Source organism: Notamacropus eugenii, chromosome 4, assembly GCF_028372415.1.
Source record: "Notamacropus eugenii isolate mMacEug1 chromosome 4, mMacEug1.pri_v2, whole genome shotgun sequence".
Lineage (NCBI taxonomy): Eukaryota > Metazoa > Chordata > Mammalia > Diprotodontia > Macropodidae > Notamacropus > Notamacropus eugenii.
In genome coordinates, this window is record NC_092875.1 from 277181574 (window position 1) to 277205468 (window position 23895).

Here is a 23895-nt window from a genome sequence, read left to right on the forward strand (position 1 = left end):
TGAAAAACGAAGTAGGCTTTTCACCCCTGCCTGAAAAATACATACTCATTTTCTTGAGGTAGGGTGAGATATAAGTATCCCATGAGGTCAAATACACAGAATATTACAGAGAGGATTTACCTGTGTGGCCCTGGATTCTTTCACTAACTCTTGCTTCAATAAGGTCCCAAACTAGCAATTCACCAGACTGACTTCCAGCTAATACACAATTTCCATCCCAAAGAAAGCACCTGCAAAAATTAATTTGAAAACAACTAATTTTGAAGTAAGGAGCAGAATATACAGTAATTCCAAATTAAAAATCTAACAATATAGCTTCATCAAAAGAATCTCAAAGAAACATACCTCTGTGGATGCTCTGAAGTCAAAGATGAGATAAGCATTCCTGTCTGTACATCAATTACCTTAAGACAACCATCTTCTCCTGTGCTGAGAACGTGGCGACTATCTAAAGTGACATTTTTAAGAGGTAACATCATCAGTTTTTTCTTTAAATCCATTTAAAATTATTCTAAGGAATTTACTGCTAAATCCAACTGCATTTTCTCTACAGAGGATAACACGGCCTGCCTTTTATCCCCTTTGAAATTTAATCTCCCCTTGGAGGAATCTTTACATTCCTAAGTTTCCTTTCTTCTTCAAGAATTCTACTTATCGGCAGGAAAGCTTAGACTTTTATCTCCTGTTCTCTACTTCAGAAAACTAGTCTGATCTTGTGGCTTCAGATATTATTTATACATTAATGACTGCTAATTCATTACTTCTGGTCTTGTTTTCTTGCCCTAGTTCTAGTTTCATTGTTTCAACTGCTTATGGCATTTTCACTTTAAGGTGATAGTAGAATAACTCAATGTGTACAAGACTGAACTCATCTCCCAATACCCTTCTCAGTTTTGGTCAATGGCATCATCATTCTCTTAACATGATCTTTGATTCCTTCTCTTTCATCAGCTCCATCCAGTCAAACACCAAGAGCTTTGAGTTCGTTAGAATGTTTCCTATGTCTGCTCTCCTCATGCACTCATTATCAATCACATCTCACACATATAGCACTGCAGTTCTCCATACTCTAGTGCAGCCTGCAGAATGCTTTCAGACTAAACTTTTAAAGACACATCACATTTCCTCTGCACAAAACCCTTCCATAGTTGCCCTTTCCCTTCCATATCTAATGGAAATCCTTTTGCCCAACTTTTGGAAGCCCTTCAGAATGTGGTCCTGCCCTACCTACTTCCCCACTGTTTATCAATACTGCAGTCTCTTCTTTAGTTCAAATGGATCCCTGGCTGGCCTATAAACAATGCCACACTCATGGCCTCTTCCTCGCCTATTCATCAATCAACCAACCAAATTAACAAGCATTTATTAAGAGCCTACTATGAGGCACATACTGTGTTAGTTTCTGGGGATGGAAAGACAAACATCATATAGTCCCTGGCCTCACAGAGTTTATGTTCTATTGGAGGAAATGGCATATGCATGTCTAATGCATATACAAAATAAACATGGTAATTTCCTAAAGAAGCAGGGCAGAACTACTGGAAGTGGGGGTAGGGAGGTGATGTCTGAGCTATAAGCATTCTAAGAGGCACAGGTGAGAGAAAGTACATTCTAGGTAAAGGGTACAGCTTATGAAAAGCTGTAAAACGGAGGTGGGAGAGGAAATGTTTTGTGTGAGAAACATGTTTGTTCAGGCCAAAGAATATGTGATGGAAAGCATCATCTAATGAATCTGAAATATTGCACTGTAGGTAGGTGTCATGTTGGGAAGGGTTTTAAATGCCAGTATCTGTTTGATACCTGAGATAACAGGAAGCCAATGCAATTTAATGATCAGAACTGTGTTTTAGGAATTATCATTTTGGTAACTGCTTGGAAAATGGATTAGAGACAGGAGAAATTTGAGGCAGGGAGACCTGGAGATTTACATTACTTAAGAAGAAACATGGTGAAGGCCTGAACTATGGTAATGATGATGCTAGTGGACAGAAGAATAAAGATATGAGATATGTTGAGGAGACAGAACTGACAAGACCTGGCATTTGTGGGATAACTGAAAGTAAAGAACTGAGAATGACTTCTGAATTGTCAAACTGCTGACTGGAAACATAGTGGTGCTCTTGGCAGAGATAGGGAAATCAGAAAGAGACACTGGTTTGGGGTAAAAGATAAATTTTGACCTGGATATGAAGAGGTTAAGAAGTATATGAGACACTGGGTCTGAAATGTCTATCACGCAGTCAGTGACGTGAATCTGGTGCTTCAAAGAAAGAATATGATTGGCTCTCTCAGTTGAGGAGTTATATATCTAGAAATAATATATAAACTTGTGAATTCATGAAGTCACTGAGACACTATGTAGAGAGAAGCCCTGCTACTCTGACCTGGATTGTTTTTCTCTCCAGATATCCAGTTTCCTAAATGAAATGTTCCTGACATGGATATTCCTCTCCTGTCAACTACCATGACCTCTATATGGCAATATACATTATAAACTCTCTCGTACTGTGCATCAATTACCTATGATATATTGGCTCTCTCTTCTTAACTAGATTCTAAGTTCCTCAGAAGACAGGAATCCTGTTTCAGACACATTCTAACTATGTGACCCTAAACAAGTCTATTAACCTTTTTGAGCCTCAGTCTCCTCAACTATAAAATGGTATATGAGAATATAGTCAGAGAACTGTTGTGAAGATTATCTAAGATAATCCATGTAAAGTATTCTGCAAACTTTAAGAACTACATAAATGTAAGCTATTATTATTAACCTTATCTATATTCACCCTAGCACTTAGTATTCTGTTGAGGACACAGAAAATGTTTAATAAATACCTGTTGGGAAAGTTTTTTCTCAAGCTTGATAAGGCTAGGAATCTAAACATAGGTACATAAAATATAGTGCTTAAGTCTTAAAGACCAAAAAAATTGAATTTACTAAGCTTCCTACTATATGTGCATATATAATATATATTACTACAAGTAATATATGTATTATTATAAGGTAAGACCCTGGTTAGCCAGTGAAGGCCTACAAAAGGAAAAAATGGTGAGGTGACCATTGAGTGTGGATTCATACATAACTTACAAAGTATTCTTTGGGCAGTGTGAAAAGCGAGGGGATAATACATCTGACCCAGCCTCCCACATAGACTTAATACCTTATCTTATTTTGGTCCAAAAGTAAGTGGAATGTGTGATTTGTCAGAGGTCAGTGGGGTGAGAGATGGGGGAAAGGGGTTTCCAAATGGCATCCAAAGACAGAAAAAAGATACATACCAGGACTAAAAGCAGCATTATATACAGTTCCTGAGTGACATGCTATTTGATGTAACATAGTGGCAGTAGGAAGGTCCCAAATATTAACAATGCCTTCTTTGGTACCCGACACTAGGAGTGTACTTGCAGAATTTAAATTGATTGTATCTACCTAGGAAAGGAAGTACACTCATGAGCACTCACACAGAAACAAATAAGTATAACTACATTTCATTATGAAGCTGATTCAAACATTCAATTCTAATGTTAGTCACTCAACTTTGTACTACTGTCCATATTTTTTTTCCTCCTCATGTGGTTAATATAGATGTTTCCTAAGACCATCCTTTCAAAGGAAATTATTATTTCTATTTCTTAAAAATTAGAGATTAAGTTCTTTGTAGGATGACAGAGAGGAAGTGTTGCTGGGATAAATGTTCTATTTTCTTAAAAACAAACTCGAACTCATATTATTCTTAGAAAAATAAATGTGTAGGAAAACCACAGCAGTTGCCAAATTGTCTGAAATACAGCTAACTCCTCATAGAAACAGGTTATGCAAAACACTTCTCACTTGACAGAACAGGCAAATTATCAGGAATCAGTTTATAACGTTTTAACAACTGTAACCATTTAGAGTATATACCATTCAGTAGACATTTGTTGACCAAAAAAACCCCAATACAGATAGATGGAAATATACATCAAGATATATACATACATATACACACACATACATGTGTGTATTTATAATACAGAGTCAGTATAACACAGTAAAAGGAATACCAGCTTAGAAGTGAGGAGATCTGGGTTCTAGACCTGTTTCCCTCCCCTTTCCACACACACACACACACACACACACACACACACACACACACACACTCGCATGTCAACAGGCAAGTAAAATAAATAAGTCTCAGTTTCCTCAGAGGCAGAGCATCAGGTCTGGAGTCATGGAAACCTCAGTTCAAATCCAACCTCAGATGCGTACTAGCTGTGTGACCCTGGGCAAGTCACTTTACTGTTTGCCTCAGTTTCCTCATCTGTAAAATGAGCTAGAGAAGGAAATGGCCAACTCTTTCAGTATCTTTCCCAAGAAAACCTCAAATGGGGTTGCAACAAGTTGGATACGACTGAAACAACTAAACCACAACTCACTTTCCCCATCTGTAAAATTAGAGGTGGGTGAAATGATCTCTGTAGTCTCTTCTAGCGCTAACATTCTATAGGCTATCAAGGGCAGATAAAACATTTGTTCTCTAAGTAGTTCGTTCAAGTGTCCAAAAGCTCTATGCTGACTCAAGAATTAACACCTTAAATTTCTTCTCTATCCTCTGTTGGATGAATGATAGAAAGCAGTGAAATATGCAAAAAGTATGAAGAGCAGGAGAGACAAAGAGGTCACGGACCAGGGACATTTTTAAAAGGCAGTTAATTGTCACATGAAATAGCACAAAATCAGAATTTTAAAAATTTATGTGTGTGTGTGTGTATGTGTGTGTGAGTGTGTGTGAGAGAGTGAGAGAGAGAGAGAGAGAGAGAGGATGTCATTCTTGTCCACACTCACACTGACATCATGCTCCAGCTCCGCCAGCAGTTCAAAGTGATGTCTTTTCGTTCCTGTCATCTCCAAAGGAACACAGGACCACACCTAGGACGTAAGCATATTTTTAAGTATTCACTAAAGCCACCATTATTGCTTTTAGCTCTAGTTGGACTAGATGATCTCTGAGGTCTTTCCAGCTCTAAAAGCACATGCATCCACAACGTATTGCTGGTGCTAGATGTCTTAATTAAATATGGCAATCATACTATAAGAAAATCAAGGGGGCAATGCTGTATTAGATGTCCTGGAACATCACTGAATAGTTGGTTAAAAAAAAAGTCAACAGTAAGCAAACATTTACAAAATATTAAGATGATAATCAGTAGCATAATAGCAGGCATTACTCACAATGTTCCAAGAGTTCTCATTCATACACACACACACACATACACACACACGTGTTTACCAACCTTCACTGTAGAATCCCAGGATGCAGAATAGAGCCTGTTGTTATGCCAAGAGATTTTACTAACAGCATCATCATGTCCCATCAGTGTGTCCTGCCGTCTCCCAAATGCTATGGAATAAAAATAGCTTAAGAGAAAAGACAATGATTGTTATTAGAATATCATTTCAGACTGGTTTCATGGCTCTTTTAAATACATACTCAAGAAACATTACATTGTTAAATTTGGAATCACTATGTGGTTTACACAGCTGACTAGTTATAGATCACTTACTCCTGACCTGACAGACCCTCTACCTTTAAAAATATGAATTAAAAATATAAATATCAGGCGGCTATTTCATTTGGACTCAAGCTTCTGTGTAACTGGACAGTATTTAGATTTAATTTTGTGTATTGCTTACTTATTTTCTAACAGCATTATCTCAGTGTTTTTCTATTATGTCCTATCTGTACATTTTAAAAAGAAGGCAACATAGTTTTTTTTCTAAAATGAGGGAGGAAAGAGTCCCCTCAATTTCAACCTGCATCCTTCTAAGCCCCCATAATATCTTCAGTGCAGCTGGCAATATTGTGTATTAAAGCAAAATGCAATGAATGATACTCACACATTATTATCCCATGAAGAACTTATGACAGTGTTATCGCCTGGTAAAACTAAACAAGATGATAAAGCCTGAAATTTGTTTTAAAAAAAGATGTAACTTTAGTGATTTACAGATTATTCATAATGTTTTAAAACATGGAGGTACAATCTCATAATGAGGCTTTGTTTTTCTTTTTGGAAAAAAAAAGGCTACCCATATTCTGCGTTCCACATTATTTGCAGTGGTTACTTAACGATTAATTATCCTTCAAATTACCTATCTTCTTGATTAACTAATCCCATCTCTCTACTGACTTCCACTGCTCCCCTTCTCACGAGGCTAAGTAAGAAAACACAAACACAACAGATATCAAGATATCGTATCAACTTCTGAAATTATCAGCATATGAGAATCTACTTTATGGAGAAGCCATTTGGTCTGACAGTTTCAGAAAAGGATGTACAAATTACAAGAGTTCTAGCTGAGAAGTTATTTCAAAAAGAACCAACTAGGACAGTTGGGCAGCTAGAAGAACCACACAACTAATGATGCCCTGCCTCTCTATTCAAAGAGCTTCCTTAGATAATAAAGGAGTCAACAACTCCAAAATTTCTAATGAGAGAGAGGACTACCCAGTCTTATCTGCACTGCCATTACCTCCTAAGATTTCTTTACCATCTGTCCTATCTCTATGTCCCACAATCCCTCAGCACTTCTGTCTTAACTACACAAGCAACATATGGACCTGTGGGTCTTCCCATTTATTCTATTGTGATGAATTTATTCTGGGCCTTGCCATCTGCCCTAGAGTTGAACATTGTTTTTATGTACTGTCTCCCCCAATTAGAGTGTGAGCTCCTTAAGAACAAGTACTTTCTAGCTTTTTCTACTTATACCCTCAAAATATAGTCCAGTGCATGGCACATAGTAAGTACTTAATTGTTGCTTTTTCATTCATTCATTCACTCACTTTTTGGTAGCATTAGAAAGGAAAAAACTGAAAGAGCTTCAAAATGGACTCATTTAATAACCTAGCCCAACACACAAAATGAATTTCTGTTGGGACATAAGGAGAAATTAAATTAATATCAAATCACTGCACCCATCAAAACTCAATTAAAATAAAAAAAATTAACTCACCATATTTGAAAATGATATACTTCTTTGGAGTGTTCTGGATTCTTTTGAAAACATCTTCAAAGTAGAATCTAATGAAATTATTGAGAAATATATGAGAAAGAAATTTTTGAAAAAATTAATTTTAGTTTTTTAAAAAATTACTTGTAAAAACAATTAACATTTGTTTTTAAAAATTTTTGAGTTTCAAATTCTCTTCCTCCTTTCTTCCCTTCCCTCCTCATTGAGAAGGCAAGCAATTTGACTATACAGTCATGCAAAACATGTTTCTATGTTAATCATGTTGTGAAAGAAGAAAAATAAAAGAAAAAGTATGTTTCAATATGCGTTCAAATTCCAACAGTTCTGAGAAAGAACTTTCTGTCAATTAAAGTTACATACTAATGGAATGGGCTACCTCTTAAAGGAATTAAAGTTTCTTTAGACAGAGGCAGGGTGATTATCCATCATAGATGCTGTAGGGAATTCTTGTACTAGGTAGGAGGGTGGCCTAAATCAGTCTTTAAGGGGTTGCAAATGGAAAAAGTTTAAGAACAGCTGATCTAAATGACAACTGCAGTACTCATCAACTCTACAATTTTATGATTTATCATTCTCTGCCAAGGAAAGCATTTACAGAATCAAACTGAAATATTCTATTATTTTTCTCATATTTCAACATCATCAAATTAAAAATCTGAAAATAAATCTAAGAGAAGTGAGTTTAAAGGCATAAAGTGAGCTTTTAAAATATGTTTAATTTACACTATGTTTAAATATTCCACCTGAAATATAAAAATAACCTTGAAAAATAGTTTAGCAACATTTATGGACCTTACAATTATGCTTTGACAATCATGGGAAGGAACCCCAATCAATGGTGCCACTAATTTCCTGAAGGAGAATAATTCAGAGGCACATTATTTGAGCTTCTAACTTATTTGCTTATTAAAAACTTTGAAATGTTACTCAAATCAATTAAAATCATTTTTTTTAATACCATCACTTCTCTGACCTTTTGGCACATGTAGTATTTGAGACGTACACATAAACATGCAACATAATAAAAGTTGTGAAAAAATGGTAGTCTTAACTTTGTTTTTTGTTCTGTATGCTACAACTTAAATGGAACTATAAGGGAAATAACCATACCGAAATTCCTTGAAAGTATTTACCTCTTTTTTATAATGTAGGTAGTTCTCTGATACTAACTTAAGAAAACAAAAAAATAAAATGCCCTGAAAATACACCAACAGTGAATTCTTTCCAAGAAACTATCGTCAGTCTTTTACTTATCTCCTACCTTGAATCCCTAATGATGGCCTGGAACACATGGGCTTACCATGCTTCAAAGATGGGTCTGGCACTGGACCACATAGCTGCTATCGACAGAGTACTCACTTCAGAGAAGCTCAGTGCCAATGCTCGCCACAGGCTGAGAAATTCTGCACTCACAGGAACTCTCAAAGCCCATATACAAAGTTAAGAAGCAGCTACAAACTGTCTTGGTGGAGGGAGTATCCATCCACATCAATGAAATTATAGATCACGGAGAGACTAACCCTTACTGTGCTTTACAACCACTTTGGAGTGGCTGAGAGTTAAGGGAATGGACTATAAATCCTCCACCACTGGGTCCAGATCCCAACCATGCTTTCAACATGGTTAATTTTAGAATTCAAACCACAGTCCTTTGGTCCTTTTTAGGAATATGCCATGTTATATTTATTAATTAATGAAATGTAACAAAGTAAACGGAGAGGGACTAGGGCAAATGAAACTATAATTTTCTTTCTATAACTACCCATCCAGAAGGTAATTTTCTTAGGATCAAAAATTTTTACTGTTAATAGAGGTGATAATGCAAAAGATGAATATAGGAGTTAACCTAACGTGATTTTTTCCTGGGCTTTCCCCTGTGGCAAGATTTATCTATCAGGGTTCCCCATTATATGGGCCTGGCCAGCTTTTCTTTAAGTCCTATCCCACGCAGACTAAGCTAATTTAAAGGGTACTCAAAATGTCCTTAAGACTCTTTGCTCCCTGAGGTTTCTGAACAAAATTCCAGCAGTATACCAATACTAACACAAGATGACTATGTTCTCTAAATGTCCTGCTGCTGTCATGACTAAATGAACGTTCTTTTGCTCACTGTTAGATGGACAAGTATGTTATTTTGTTTCAGTCTTGAATCTGAGCTACCAGACAGACCCGTGACCAATGCCAGACTGCTGCACCTCCCCGTATTCAAAAACATTCAGCAATGAAAATAATAACTGAATGTTCAGGATGTATTAGGAATGTGCACAGCAGTAACACAGATTCTTTAAAAGAAGTGAACATACGGTAGAAATAAAAATTTTCAAATTTTTGTGTATCTTACTGACAAATCAAAAAGCATCATCATACTCAGTTAATTCAAGAGTTTGGAGCAAAGATTGTCAAGATTTACAAGATCATACAAAGATTAAAGAAGGATCTTAAACCAACTGTGTCAGACTAGCCCTGCAAAAGACACAATGCCCTATTTAAAGATGCATTTAACAGTATAACGAGTGGGATTATAGCTGAACACGAATGAACGTCCTGGCAAAATATCATTGCTTCCTTCTCTCATAAGAACAGCCTTTGTGTAACTTGGGAGACTAAAGGAGCCTAGTGAAGAATCAGAGTGATAACTTCTTTTGACTGGCTTTATAACTACATCTGTCCTCTGTGGGAATTTGCTTTTGAACAGCTGAAGTAGGCATTTTTTTGTACATAAAAGGGATGAAAAATCATGAATGATAAAATACTGTGCTAAAAAATATCTAGTGCAGTATATTGGCTTACTTGATGGTGTTTGATAGAAAAGTATAAGTTTTTGGATTAATGGAAAAGAAATAAAGCTTAACAGGATAGAAGGCCAAAGAATAGGTTGCTTAATTAAAAGCATCCCTTTTAAAATGAACTTTTCAGAAACCTAAAAAGGGAACAGATAAAATACAAAAAATCAAGTAAGATACCAGAGGAAATAGAGGTATTCACACGTACATATTTTCTTATTTCAGTCCATCTTAGAGATGGTAAAATTATATGTAATCTTTTTAAAAAAATGTACCAATCAACTAGCTATTTCAGAGTATTTTAGTAATCTTTTCAAGGTATGACAGTACGAATGATAATTATGATAGATGGACAGCAATCTCTTTAGATAATTTCCTTCCTTTCCTTTTTATCAGAATTGTCTGTCTTCATAATTTCATTCCTGAAAACCTTTCATTCCTCCTGGGTTGACTCTGATTCTGGTAGAGAGGGAATGTTCCAGAAGATGTCCCAATAAATTAAGAAATTAAATGGGACAGATGAAAAGGCATTAGTTCTGGGGTTGGAGAATCTGGATTCAAATTTCACCTTGGACACTTGTTCTCTGGGTTATCTTGGGCAATTCATTTTCTCTGGGTCTCAGTATCCTGGACTTCTGAGGCCTCTGAGGTCCCTTCTGCTTCTAGCCCTATGAGTCTATAACTAAGTTTCAAGTTACCTTTTTCTATATTGTAAACTGCTCAAAGAAACTTAAAAAAAAAAAAGAAATCTAAGTTAATCAGAAAGACAAAGAATATGTAGGAATTTCTACTTGTCAGCTGAACTCATGTCTATGGCAAAGCAGTAAAAATACAGTCCTCTGAGACTTAAGATCTCTGCTCTCTGGTTTCTTCCCTGTGTAAAGGAGTCTGAGTTAGGAAAACTGAATTTCAGGTTTGGTCATGTTGTTGGGATTCACCTCTCAGTTTTTACACCATGAAACGAACCTTGAGATGTTGTGAAGACTGAAGACCCATTAAAAGAGACTGCTATTCCAGTAATTGCCCTGTTTAAAAACAATTTTATAGATCAGTTATTATCCACATTTCTAAGGGATTTACCCTGTCCTCCAAGTCCTACTACCCTGTGTCCTTTTCGTGCCTCCTTACCTTTCCTCTCCTTTCTGGTTCCCAACTGTTCTGTCCTAGGCAAATTTACCAATTGTTGCTCAATTATCCTATGTCAGCTTACATCCTTTTGCTCTACAAGTATGTGAAGGCTAGAAAACATTTCTCTTCCAAGTCACCTAGCTGGCTTCATTCAAACAATCATTCACACAATTTCTACTTTCTCTAGGCAGATTTCTTCTATCCCACTGAAGTGAAAACAATAAGCATGTGATTTTGCCACTAGACTTGCCCCCCCTGCAGATCTATAACATTCTAAGCATCTGTATAGTTGCCTGTGTTTTCATGTGTTCTTTGAAGGGTTTGGTTACATTTGCTTTGCTGTCTGTTTTGAAGCTTCAGGAGGGCAAAAGATCAATTTGGAATAAAGTAATACAGAGCTGCTGTGTTTAAGATAACACTGTTTAAGCATGGCCATTCTCAGAATCAATTCTCTAGTAATGGCAGTGCTTGTGCACTCAAATGAATAGTATCCATTTGAGATAAGAGAAGAGGGCCATAGGATTACAATTTATGGCCAAGAGACATCTGGTCCATGAATACATATATCTACAATCTTAGTAAAATCTATGCTCTAGCTCACTTGTTATAAGCACATTCAGTAAATGAGTTCTAATGAAACATATCTGATAAGCTAAAGTTCTCATTCCCTAAATGCACCCTCCTCCTCCCCTCCCCTGCCCTGCCAACATCCTGTCCACACCAACTTTTAATAGAAAATGAACCTTAAAGCATCCCTGATAAGACTTATGAACAGAAAAATGGCTGAAGGGCATAAAATCTGCCACCCACGATCACTATTCAGTACAGGACTGCACTGCAGCTTCCTTCTCCTATAGTCTTCCTCTCACCTGTCCAAAGGGACTGAGGAGGTTTCTGAAAACCTTAAAATAATTTATGGAGAGAAGAAACTGCTGGTAAGAGTACAGAGGGAAGAAGGATAGTGAAGTGGAAACAGATTTTAACCCAGAAAATCTGAATTAAAACTCTGGACATGCCACTTACTGTAACCTGTATAACCTTAGACAAGTCATTTAACTCCTAGATTTCAGTTTCCTCATCTGTAAAATGAGGGAGTTTCATCTGATTATTTTTAAGAACCTTTTCAACTCTAAATCTATGATGATCATAATAATAGACAAATACCACATATGGGTCAAGGCAGAAGCTTTTATATCTGGGAGCGGGGTCTAAGATACTTTAATTCCCCTTTCTACACCTTTCACTGAGAGCAAGAAAGTACTTGGGAACCTAAACACCATAGTACATTAAAGCTGGAAGAGTCCTGAAAGAGAATTTCATTTAAGCTATTTCTTAGAAAGGTAAGAAAACTGAGGCCATGGGGTTTAAATGACCTGCTCAAAGTCACACAGCTTGGCAGGGCCAAGCAGAGGACAGGCTCCTGATGGTGTTCAGCTTCTCTCCTAAGAATCCTAGGTTCTAATACTTAACCTTCCACTTCTTTACCAACACAAGCAAATCCCTTAATCTCTCTGGATCTCAGCTTTGTCAACAATAAAATGAGGTGGAATTAAGTTCTAAAATCCTGTTATCATTCAGCATGGGAATTCAAAACAAATGGACTCAGGCCACATTTCGAAGACCTTTATCCTAGATCACCACACATACCTTTTGGGATGGAATAATCACTATCCTTAATTCAGATGAACATGTGAATAGATTAACAACATAGGTTTCAAAATCTTAACTTTTGCAAAGTTTACTAGCTGGCCAATATTCAAGTTAAGACTCTTACTCTTTGTGAATTTTATAGCTCTCATGCAGTTTCAGTTTGGTGATGTTATTCCAGGCAAGTGTTCTGCTTTCCTCAGTCAGGTCTTCAAATGACTCTTCCCCTGGAGAGACTAAGTCATTGCCAAATTAGTTACAACTAAAAAAACCAACTACTCCTCCCTCTCCCCCCTAAATCCTTAATAGCTCTAAAAATGCTTGTTATATCTCACAATGCCTTACTGTTGTAATACCCTGGGAAAAATATTAGCAACAATGTGCTTAAGTTCTGAATTCCAGGAGCATATCCTGTGAAGACTGAATTTTTTCAACCTTTATCACTGGGTTGTTGTCTCTTAGACCTGCTAAACTTCAAATGCAAAGGTTTGGTTTTTTTTCAACTCTCATTCTCCTTGCCCTGTCTGAAGCATCTGACACTACTGGCCCATCTCACTCCTATACCTCTAGATTTTCTTTCTTCCCCTCTAATTTCTTTTGTCCTCCTCCTAACCTCTTAAGATGGCTGTTCACTAAGGTTCGGTCCTCAGGAGCTTTCTATCTCTCCCTTGGCAATCTCATTCATTTCTTCAACTATCACCTGTACATGGAGGATTTAAAAGTCTTTATCTGCAGCCCCGACCTCTTAAAGAGACAAACCTGCATCTGAAGCTGCTTAAAAGGATATCTCTGAGGTGCCAATGTGACAACTGAAAACTCAATGTGTGCTAAAAGCAGCTTATTATATTTTCTCCAAAATCTGTTTTCTGACTTCTCTATTTCTATCAAGGTGCCCCCTTCTCATACTCCAACAGTGGGTGTTATCGTTGACTCTTCTCTCTCCTCACATATCCAATTAGTCACCAACTCTTCTCAATTATACGTTCACAGTATCTCTCACAAGCATCGCATCCCTTCCCTTTTGTTCCAGCTGCTAACATCCTAGTACAGAACATCAACATCATGCACCTGAATTACTGCCTTGTAATTGCCTCCCAAAAGACCTAAACCCCTCCCTTCCATATTCTTCCTCTTTCAATCCATCCCTCACACCACTGCCAGACTAATATTCCTTATTTTGTTTGGTTAGTCACGCTTTGCTCAAAACCCTTAAGTGGCTCCTAATTCCCTACTTAATAAAATTTGACCTCTTTATCTTGGCATTCAAGTCTAACTACAATCAAACCACCTTATCTCATGCAACTTTCATGTAGGTTGTATTCTAGCGAAACTTTAGTCATCATTCCATAAGTCCCCATTTACTACTGATTCAGTACCTTTGTCTGTGCTGTCCCCTGAATAAAAAAATGGGCTCTTCTGACCTTTATCTAATTCCTGCCCAGTCTTTAAAGTCTAACTCAAATTTATCACTTTTTCCATGACAGCTTTTCTGATTCTTCCATTCTGTAATGACCTTTCCCCACTCTTCAGAATTTACATAGCACTTTTATATCCCTCTAATGCCCTTAACACAAATAACTACAATACAGAAAAAATCTATATCATATCTCTCTATTAATCTGTAAATTTCATGATGATAGGGACAGCTTCCTCTAAATGTTGTATCTTCTCCAAGAACTAATACAGTGGATCAACACCGCAGGTACTTGAAAATCTTTGAACAAAAATGAAAAAACATGAGGAAAATTTCTCAAGAATCCATTTCCTAGACAACATGATTTCCCTGCACATAATCCTTGCCTACTGAATTTCAAGGCAGCATGGTTTATTGGATAATATACTGGATTTGAAGTCAAGGAGATCTGGCTTCAATTTCCACCTCAGAGAATGATAAACTATGTAACTGGGAAAATGACAACTTTCCTCAATTTCTTCATTTAAGTAAAGAAAAGTAAAGTAAAGAAGTTGGATTCCATGACTCAAGTTCCTTTCAGCTCTAACCTGATGATCCTATGAACTGACTAAAGAACTTTAAGGTTTTTGATTACCAGTTGCCTTTGTTTATTTATTCACTTTTCCTCTGGATTCTGTTATTTTAAGTTGACAGTCCTTTTATTTTTGCTTTCCTGATGGGTTGGAGGCACTCAACTTGCTAAAATAATCAGTAGTTTTAGGCAGCATGATCACATGACTAGTTACAGAGAATATGACTAAGCGTCAATGTGTAAATATCACTCATTAGTAATCCTATGTATAACCGTATAACCTAACATTTTCAGAGCTTTATAGCCTCATGAAGAGCAACAAGATTCACTGTTTATTACTGAAAAAATATGGAGAAATCTGTGAAAGGGCACAGTGTGATATTTGCAATCTACCTATCTTGAATGTGCCTGAAAAATATTTTAGGAAATGAGAAAGGAACATAAGGTTACTTATATAACTCCTACCACAGCGCTGGGCACACTTAATAATTATTTGTTGAATGAAAGATTTTGTCTCTTGGCCCACAAGAAGGAATGGAATTTAGCTGGTGCTGGCTTCATTTCTGGGTAGGACTGTTGAGGCTGCACAGTGAGTGGGGAGTGGGGGATGAGGGCGGGGTGCTATCAGCAAAAAAACTGTTGTAGCTGGGGGTTGTAAACATGGGGACAGGAGGAACCAGGAATCAAAACGAGGATTGCTGGACAAAAGAACCAAAGAAAAAAGAAGGAACTATACATTCATGAAGCACTAACCAATTTTAGCTAAGCTAAAAGAATAATGTCCCAAATAAAAGTAATTGGATTTCTTTATGGTCACTGACTTAAACCAGCAGCTGTTCATGATTTATAAGAACAGTATTAAGTTAGAGACAAAAACCTACTGGGCAATACAAAATACATTCTTATTCAATCTCAAAGAAGTACACGAGTCCTCTATAAAATTTACCTGGAGAATCTGCTAAGGAAGCACTCTGACTGGAGGGCTGTGACAAGCTTTTAACCTTTGGGGTAATTCTTCGAGGATGAGGTTTTACAAATAGTTGTTTTGGTGTCTGCCCGAATTCCAAGATTTGGGTCAGCATGGCTACTTTCTCATCAGGATCCTCTATACTTTTAGGTAAAACACAAAACAATTTTGGGAGCTCTTATGTTACCAGTTTCTTAAAAACATCCAACTTAGATAATACATAGAGAAAACAAGACAGGTTAGTTATATTATCTCCTACCTGCTAGTGATTTCTCTGTCATCTGACATTACAGCACGTTGTATTAATTACATTTTGTATTCTATTTATTTTTGTCTTATCATTCCTATTGTACACTGAAATAAGCACAGTGAAGGCACAAACTCAGCCATATTTATTTTGGATCTGCTGCAGTATCTCAAAGAGAACACTGCACATAAGAGGTAATTAATCAACATTGTACATAACAAGCCATCAAATATGACTCATTAAAATTGTTTTAACTTTAGTGAATAGTAAATTTAAAAGATTAACATGTAAGAGCATTGCAATCCTCTGGCCAGTAAAGAGACATTTAAAAAAAAACAACCTTAAGCCATTTCAGTACCTGTTCAAGTCGACGCCTCCTTCATAGGTGAGGGGATGAAATACTAAAAGAAGAGATGTAATGTTTAACTGAAAATATGTAAATCCCCATCATGTACACCTACCACATGCTCAAAATTTAAGAGTTCAAGAGGTTGAAGACTTTAAAACCTAAGAGAACCAAGATTTATTTTTATTTTAGTATACTACCTTCATAGTAGACCCCAATAAATACCTTTAAAACAAGAATTAAATTGACAGACTGGATGACCTGTTTTAGAGATATTTTTTCAGTCATCAAGAATGTATTATTTTCTCATTAAGGGAGCTGACTCAATAGCCTGAATAGCCTGAATAGTAATGGCATAGTAGTGTATAGTCATGTCAGCAATCTGGACTGAATGGCCCTCATTTCTTATATCCTACCCACCCCTCTATTCTCTCCCACACTCTACCCCTTACCCTTAACCCCTGGAAGTTTTGAGGGGAGAAAAAATAAATCTAATAGAACATAAATGGCCACTTGCAATTCAATAAAAAGCAGATGCTAATGAGTTTCTAGAGGAATCTAAGTTCTTTGTTACCATATTTGCTTGGATTATAATTGGAGTTGCTGAATGGCTGGGAAGAAGTGAATACAAGCAAGATTAAATACTATTAAAAATTGTATGAAGTCTCCTAGGGTTACAAAGTTATATTCCAATTTCACTGAATTTTGCGTTCTCTCATTTTTAATAAGCATCTAATTTAGTTCCGCTGATTTTTCCCTTGAAGAAATAAAATTATTTATAGAGATCAATGATTCTTTTCAATCTACATTTTTAGTCCCTTTCTCTAAAAACTTCAGTGACTAGGCCCTGTTATTTCTAAGACAAAATATAGACTTCACATTCTGGCATTTAGGGGCCTCTACAATCTGGCTCTAATCTACCTTTCCACTCATCTCACATGATTTTCTCTCACGCACTTTATGCTACAGTCAAACTGGACTACTGGTTATTCCATGAACTTGACATCCATCCCCCATCCTTATACATCTGCACAAACTACCTTCCATGCTTGAAAGAGGCTCTTTTCTCATGTCTCCCTCTCATAATCTTATTCTTCCTTCAGGTACTGCTCTGACCTCTCCCTCCCTACACACTGTCCCCTTCTTAACTGTGAATTTACTTGTTTTGTGCTCATTTTGTATCCCTATGGTACAACGGAAGCTCCTTAATGGCAGAGACTGTTTGGCTTTTGTTTTTGTATCCTTAGCACCTAGCACTAGATTCCATAAAAAGGAGATGTTTAATCAACATTGTATTGTTTTCACCAAATGATACGAAAGACACTTCAATGGTTTGTTACATACTATTATGGGCTCCGATGGCTTCATTTCCTTTTTGCTTATAACCAAATATTAGATCAATCCATTCATGAAGATGCTCTGACACATAATTGCTTTCTAATGCTTCTTTACTTTTCTGAAGAAAGTCTTTAGGACCTATTAGAACAAAATAAATAAACAACTGATTTTGGAGTCTCCATTCTTCTTTTCTCTCACTTCACTTCTTTCTCATCCAATCAGATCTATGTTCTGTTTTATGTAGAGAGAGGGCATACAAACCCCTAACAAGATTCTATTTTCATTCATTTATTATATTAAAACCACATAAATGATGGGCAAGGATTACTTCACAAAATTCAGTCTTCTCAAAATATAAAACCCCCTTTATTCATCCTAAAAACATGAAAGACTTTAGTTTCTGAATAGGATTCTCCTCTCCTCCAATGCCGCCCTTAAAGATTGTTTTATTTTCATTCAAGAATGCTATAAGCAACAAAAAGATACTTATGGAAATACTTGCAATTATTGTGAACAACAAAGCTTCCTAGAACTTGGCTGATCCCATTTACCTGATGCCCATGGTGGGAGTTGTACATCGTCAACCATTCTGCCTCCTTGTCTCTTCCCCAAATCCAACTTCAGACTATTGACTAAGAAGCTGAAATCATCACCATAGAATTCTGGAATCAGCTGAAAGTTTCATGGGGAAAAAACATACCACATACTAAGGGCCAATTAATCAGAAACCATGTACATTGGTGAATCATCAGTTTTCTTACATACTGACCTCTTTAAAATCAGTTGCACCATCCAGGCAGTTTTTCCAAGTTTCTGCAATACTAAATATAATAAAACAATACAATTCAATTGAGGCTCACCAAGAAAGATTCAGAATTTTCCCATATTCAAGTTTCCCATATTCAATATTGAAAAATAGAGTCTGTTTTAATATCATACTACGAAATATATAAAAGGAGTATTTATGACAAACCTATTGAACATTCTATCTGCATGATCAAATCTTCCATTCTGAAGGCAAAGCATATGTTCTGGGGCTGGAAAGAAAAGTCAAAGAACCAAGTTTGATCATTCAGTCATTTGACATCCAAGTGCATCAAAACTTAATAGGAGGTGACAAAACTCAATCTTACCAATCCTAACAAGATAAAAGAGCACATAGCCTGGGGAAGAGTAATGGCTTCCATACATAAATTTTGGCTCAGGCATTTCCTGGTAGCGTATCTATAGCATATGAAAGAAAACATCGTTCTTCGTCAGTAGTGGAAAAAAAGAGCAGTTCCTGTGCACACAAAGAAAATGAAATCATAGAAAATGTGCCTAAAAGATATTAGATATGCTAGAGGGGGCTGAGGGTATAATGGAGATAAAAGGCAAGAAGGAAAACATTTTTTCCTGATTTATTTCTCAAAATATGAGGGGAGGGAATATTCAAAGACAAATACGCAAATACTACTAACAAATACAGCTGGAAGCCATTAGTTTTGTGTTTTCTTATCTATAGGGACATATAGTAACTTTACATAGAATGCAACTGCTGCAACACCAAAGATTTGTAGTCATTAAAATCAGGTTGAACTTATCACACTGAAAGGGCACATGGAACTGGGCTGTGATTCAGTCCACTAGGAACTCATCACTGAAAATTTGTAGGACCAAAAGAAAAGATGGGTTAGTCACACGGCAAAAGTGAGGGATGGCAGGCAGATACCAAAAGTGCTCTCTACAGGTATCCTTGCAAGGTTGGAAGAGCTCTAGGATGGCCTCCAGCATGCTGGATGAACTCTGTAATGAACTTTCAGAGGAGATGTATGAAATTTACCAACAGATTACAATCTACATCTCTAGAAAGTTTCTAAATCAGATGAGATCACAGATTGATCTAAGCATCTGAGTAAGATTATTTCTCTGTTAGATTGGACTGGGCAGCTAGGTGGAACAGTGGATAGAGTGCTGGGCCTAGAATCAGTAAAACTCATTTTCAAATCTGGCCTCAGATGCTTACTAGCTGTGTGACAACAGGTGAGTCACTTAACCCAGTTTGCCTCAATTTCTTCAACTTTAAAATGAGCTGGAGAAGGAAATGGCAAACCACTCTAGTATCTCTGCCAAGAAAATCCCAAATGGGTCACACAGTCAGACATGAATGAAAAAAATGACAACAAGAAAACTGAACTATTGACTCTCTCGGTGTCCATCTGGTAGTAAAATGAGCAGGAATGCTGGAGTAAGCGAGGTTACAGAGGAGTGAGGGGAAATGACTTCATGGTACTTCCTCTTCCTGTTCTTTCTCATATTTCTTGCTCATTATTTGAGAAGTAATATGCCCTGGTAATTAGAGGAAAGGATGGAAATATCTCAAGGAATCTCTGTCTGAATAAAGACATCAAGATTCAACTTACCAATAATCTTTCTAGCCTTTCCTTATTCAGTGCACCTATTGGTTTACTAAGATCCCGGAAGGTTTCAGGATTTGACAAATCTAAAAAACACAACACACAAATTCTGCTGCTATTTGTGTAATACAACTACTAAAGAAACCAAATCAATCTCCCCTTCCCATACCCAGACTTTCCTAGGCTCTAGAGAAAAAGACAATATCCTAATTTTAAGTCAACATAATATTAAATCTTTGAAATAAATATATTTTCACTGGATGGCACAGAGGAAAGTTATCATAATTTCTGATACAATTATTAACATTCATCAAAGTGTGGGGCCTTGGAATATTAATGACATCCTGGAGACTGATAAAAACTGTCCAGAGAAAAAAAGGTAATCGTCTAACTGAAACAAAAAATGCATTTCAACTGAAATAAGAGAACAGATTTCCTAACCATAAGCTGCTTTGCCTTGTTTCACAACTTCAGTACAAACTGGAAGAGAAGTATGGGATCATGACTTTATCACTGAGAAATAAGTCCTTGTACACTTTTAGGTTAACATTAACTATGCCTCTCAAAATGAACAACTGAAGTGATGAGTCAATATTTAGCACTTAAAAGTAGAGTATGATGGCCATGTATCATTTGTGTGTACATGTTTTGAAGAATGTGCGTCAGAACAATTTTTAATTTATTTAAAAAAAAAAAAAAGTACATTTATTCAATACGGGTACTCATTCCAGCGGCATAGGCTGCAGCTTCTCCACATCTTAACAAACAGTTTTCAAGAGATGTGGTAATGTAAATTCTGCCAACTCTACCAAAAAAATACTCCTTAAAGGCCTACCTTTTGATGATAAACTCCTCTACCTATAACCAGGCTATTACTACAACAGATAAGTTCAGTGACAGCCAATCTCTGAAGTTTTTCTAGCTTTATAGGACCTATCAGAGTTTGTGCTTAAGTCCCCAAGGTGACTTCTATGCCACGATGAGATATCAAAGCAGTGCTTTGGTAATATGTCTTTACTTTTTTTTAAAGCAATACATAAATAGATATTAAAAGCCTCAAAATAACTAACATATACTGAATTATGGACTTGGAATTGGCATGGACCTTAGAGATCATCTAGCCATTTCATTTTACAGATAAAGAAATCCTCAGCTCTTTCTACTGCATCACAATAATGTGCAAAGAAATCTATTATCATCTTGCCAGTACTGAGACCCTGAAACTGAGAATCTAACAACTCCCATCTCCATCTTTGGAAAAATGAATGAATGAAGCATTTATTAAGTGCTCATTATGTGCAAAGCTCTGTGCTAAATGCTGGGGATACAAACAAAAGTAAGACAATCACTGTTCTCCAGAAGCTCACACAGGGGAGGTTTCAGCTCTGAGTCAGATGCAAAGGGCACATGGTCCTCAGGGTGTAATGACAACACAGGTGGTAATGCCTCTTTTTATTTATTTTTATTTTTTTAGAATTATTCTTTCTTTTATTTTTATTTATTTTATTTTTTTAATGTTCTACAATCACTACCATAAAACTTAGATTTTTACTCCCCTACATCTACCCCCCACCACTCCCCTCCCTCCCCAAGACGGCATACAATTCTACATAGGCTCTAGAGATACTTTCCTATTGAATACGTTTTCACTATAGTCATGCTATATAGACGAAATAAAATAAATGGAAGAAATCATATAATAAATCAAAACATAATACACACACACACACACACACACACACACACACACACACACACACACACACACACACGATCTGCTACATTCTGTGAATGAATTCCATAGTTCTTTCTCTGAGTGTGGAAGGCACGTTGCCTTAGAAAACCACTGGAATTTTTTTTTTTTTTAAGTTCTTGCGTTATTACGAAGTTCCAAGTCTACTAGAAAAAACTCTTGCACACTGTGGTCGTTGCTGTGTACAAGGTTCTCCTGGTTCTGCTCCTTTCACTCAGCTCCAGATCATATAAGTCCTTTTAGGCCTTCCTGAAGTCTTCTTGTTCATCATTTCTTACGGTGCAATAATATTCCATTACATTCATATACCATAATTTATTCAGCCATTCCCCAGTTGATGGGCATCCCCTTGATTCCACTTTTTGGCCACCACAAAGAGTGCTGCTATAAATATTTTTGTACATGTGGGACCCTTGTCCATTTTTATGACCTCTTGGAGATACAATCCTAGAAGCGATATTTCTGGGTCAAAGGGTAGGCACATTTTTGTAGCCCATTGGGCATAGTTCTAAACTGCTCTCCAGAATCACTGGATCAGCTCACAGCTCCACCAACAATGAATTAGTGTTCCAACTCTCCCACATCCTCTCCAACACTTATCATTTTCCTGTTTTGTCATGTTAGCCAATCTGATAGGTGTGATGTGGTACCTCAGAGTTGTTTTGATTTGCATCTCTCTAATCAAAAGTGATTTAGAGCATTTTTTCATATGATTACAGATATCTTTAATTTCTTCCTCTGAAAATTGCCTGTTCATATCTTTTGACAATTTATCAATTGGGGAATGACTTGTATAGTTGTACATTTGAGTCAGTTCTCTATATATTCTAGAAATGAGGCCTTTATCCCTGAGATTAGCTGTAAAAAATTCTTTCCCAATTTACTACATCCCTTCAAATTTTGGTTGCATTGGGTTTGGTTGTGCAAAAACTTTTCAGTTTAATGTAATCAAAATTATCCACCTTGCACTTCATAATGCTATCTCTTCTTCAGTAAAAAATTCTTCCCTTCTCCATAAATCTTATAAATACACTATTCCTTGGCTCCTCCAGTTTGTCCACGGTATCAACCTTTATACCTAGATTGCGTACCCATTTGGACATTTTTCTTGTGTACAGTGTCAAGCATGGGTCTATGCCTAGTTTCTGCCACACTGTTATCCAGTTTCCCCAGCAATTTTTGTCGAACAGTGAGTTCTTGTCCCAGAAGCTGGGGTCCTTGGGTTTATCAAACAGAAGGTTGCTATATTCCTTGCCTACTGTGTCTTGAGTGCCAAGTCTATTCCACTTGTCTACCTTTCTGTTTCTTACCAATACCAAGTGGTTTTGATAATTGCTGCTTTATAGTATAATTTGAGATCTGGTAGTGCTAGGCTACCTTCCCTAGCATTTCTTTTCATTAATCCCTTTGATATTCTGGACCTTTTGTTCTTCCAGATGAATTTTGATATTATTTTATCTAGCTCTAGAAAATAATTATCTGATCATTTAATTAGTATGGCACTAAATAAGTAAATTAATTTAGGTAGAATTGTCATTTTTATTAGCTCGGACTACCCATGAGCAATTGATGTTTTTCCACTTACTTAAATCTGACTTTATTTGTGCAAAAAGTGTCTTGTAATTGTGTTCATATAGTCCCTGGGTTTGTTTTGTGATGTCTCTTTTTAAATGTTATTTCCACTGATAAAATCCCATCAGTTTCTTGGGTTAAACCATTTGCCATGGGACTAGAAGCACAGCTGTATTCAAGGTCTTGGGCTATCTCCATCAGCATCTGAGGGCAGATGAAGGTCATGGTGGTGGCAGCAGTTTGACTTGCCAAGCACACAAGGACCTCTGTATCTGCCTCAGGTGCCCCACTACTTCACTTGGGCCAGTCCTGCGAGGGGCAGTTGTTGGCAGTGGACCCTCTGTTCCCCACAAAGGCTGGTTTCCCAGAGGTTGAACCAGGACTAAAATTTAGCACTTAGTCAAGTGCCTAGCATAATAAAGGCACTTAATAAATGTTCACTGACTAATTAAAATATACCTCTAAAGTAATGGGGGGGTTGGACTAGATGACCACAAAGCTCCCCTCCAGCTCTTAATCTAGGATCTCTAAGTATTGCCAATGAGTGTTCATTTTTTAATATAGCGATCAAAAGCTGAAAAATAAAGACAACACATCATCAACGTAATTCCCCAAAAGAATCAATTTTTCTTCTTTAAAAGATAAAGACAACTACTTCCTTATTAGTATCTGTAAAGCACTCTGCAAATCTTTTATCACTTTTTTTTCTTGGGGGGGA

At 36.7% G+C, this 23895-nt stretch overlaps 1 protein-coding gene across 5 annotated transcripts in view; it reads right to left on the minus strand.

Moving 5' to 3' along the window:
- The window catches only part of NSMAF (neutral sphingomyelinase activation associated factor), a 65275-nt gene that overhangs the window by 2673 nt on the left and 38707 nt on the right, over positions 1 to 23895 (minus strand). For 2 of the 5 annotated variants that reach the window (XM_072604643.1, XM_072604641.1), the window contains 17 exons: positions 19859 to 19938; positions 18590 to 18680; positions 18430 to 18493; positions 18226 to 18277; positions 18008 to 18128; positions 17463 to 17594; positions 16131 to 16173; positions 15505 to 15668; positions 12701 to 12809; positions 10765 to 10823; positions 6998 to 7065; positions 5879 to 5946; positions 5275 to 5398; positions 4826 to 4909; positions 3280 to 3430; positions 346 to 448; positions 121 to 230 (listed from right to left, as the gene is read on the minus strand). In XM_072604643.1, the coding sequence (XP_072460744.1) occupies positions 121 to 230; positions 346 to 448; positions 3280 to 3430; positions 4826 to 4909; positions 5275 to 5398; positions 5879 to 5946; positions 6998 to 7065; positions 10765 to 10823; positions 12701 to 12809; positions 15505 to 15668; positions 16131 to 16173; positions 17463 to 17594; positions 18008 to 18128; positions 18226 to 18277; positions 18430 to 18493; positions 18590 to 18680; positions 19859 to 19938 (1623 nt within the window). Of the gene's footprint in view, positions 1 to 120; positions 231 to 345; positions 449 to 3279; positions 3431 to 4825; positions 4910 to 5274; positions 5399 to 5878; positions 5947 to 6997; positions 7066 to 10764; positions 10824 to 12700; positions 12810 to 15504; positions 15669 to 16130; positions 16180 to 17462; positions 17595 to 18007; positions 18129 to 18225; positions 18278 to 18429; positions 18494 to 18589; positions 18681 to 19858; positions 19939 to 23895 lie in introns of those variants that run through there. The other 3 variants (XM_072604642.1, XM_072604644.1, XM_072604645.1) reach the window with 3 other exon arrangements.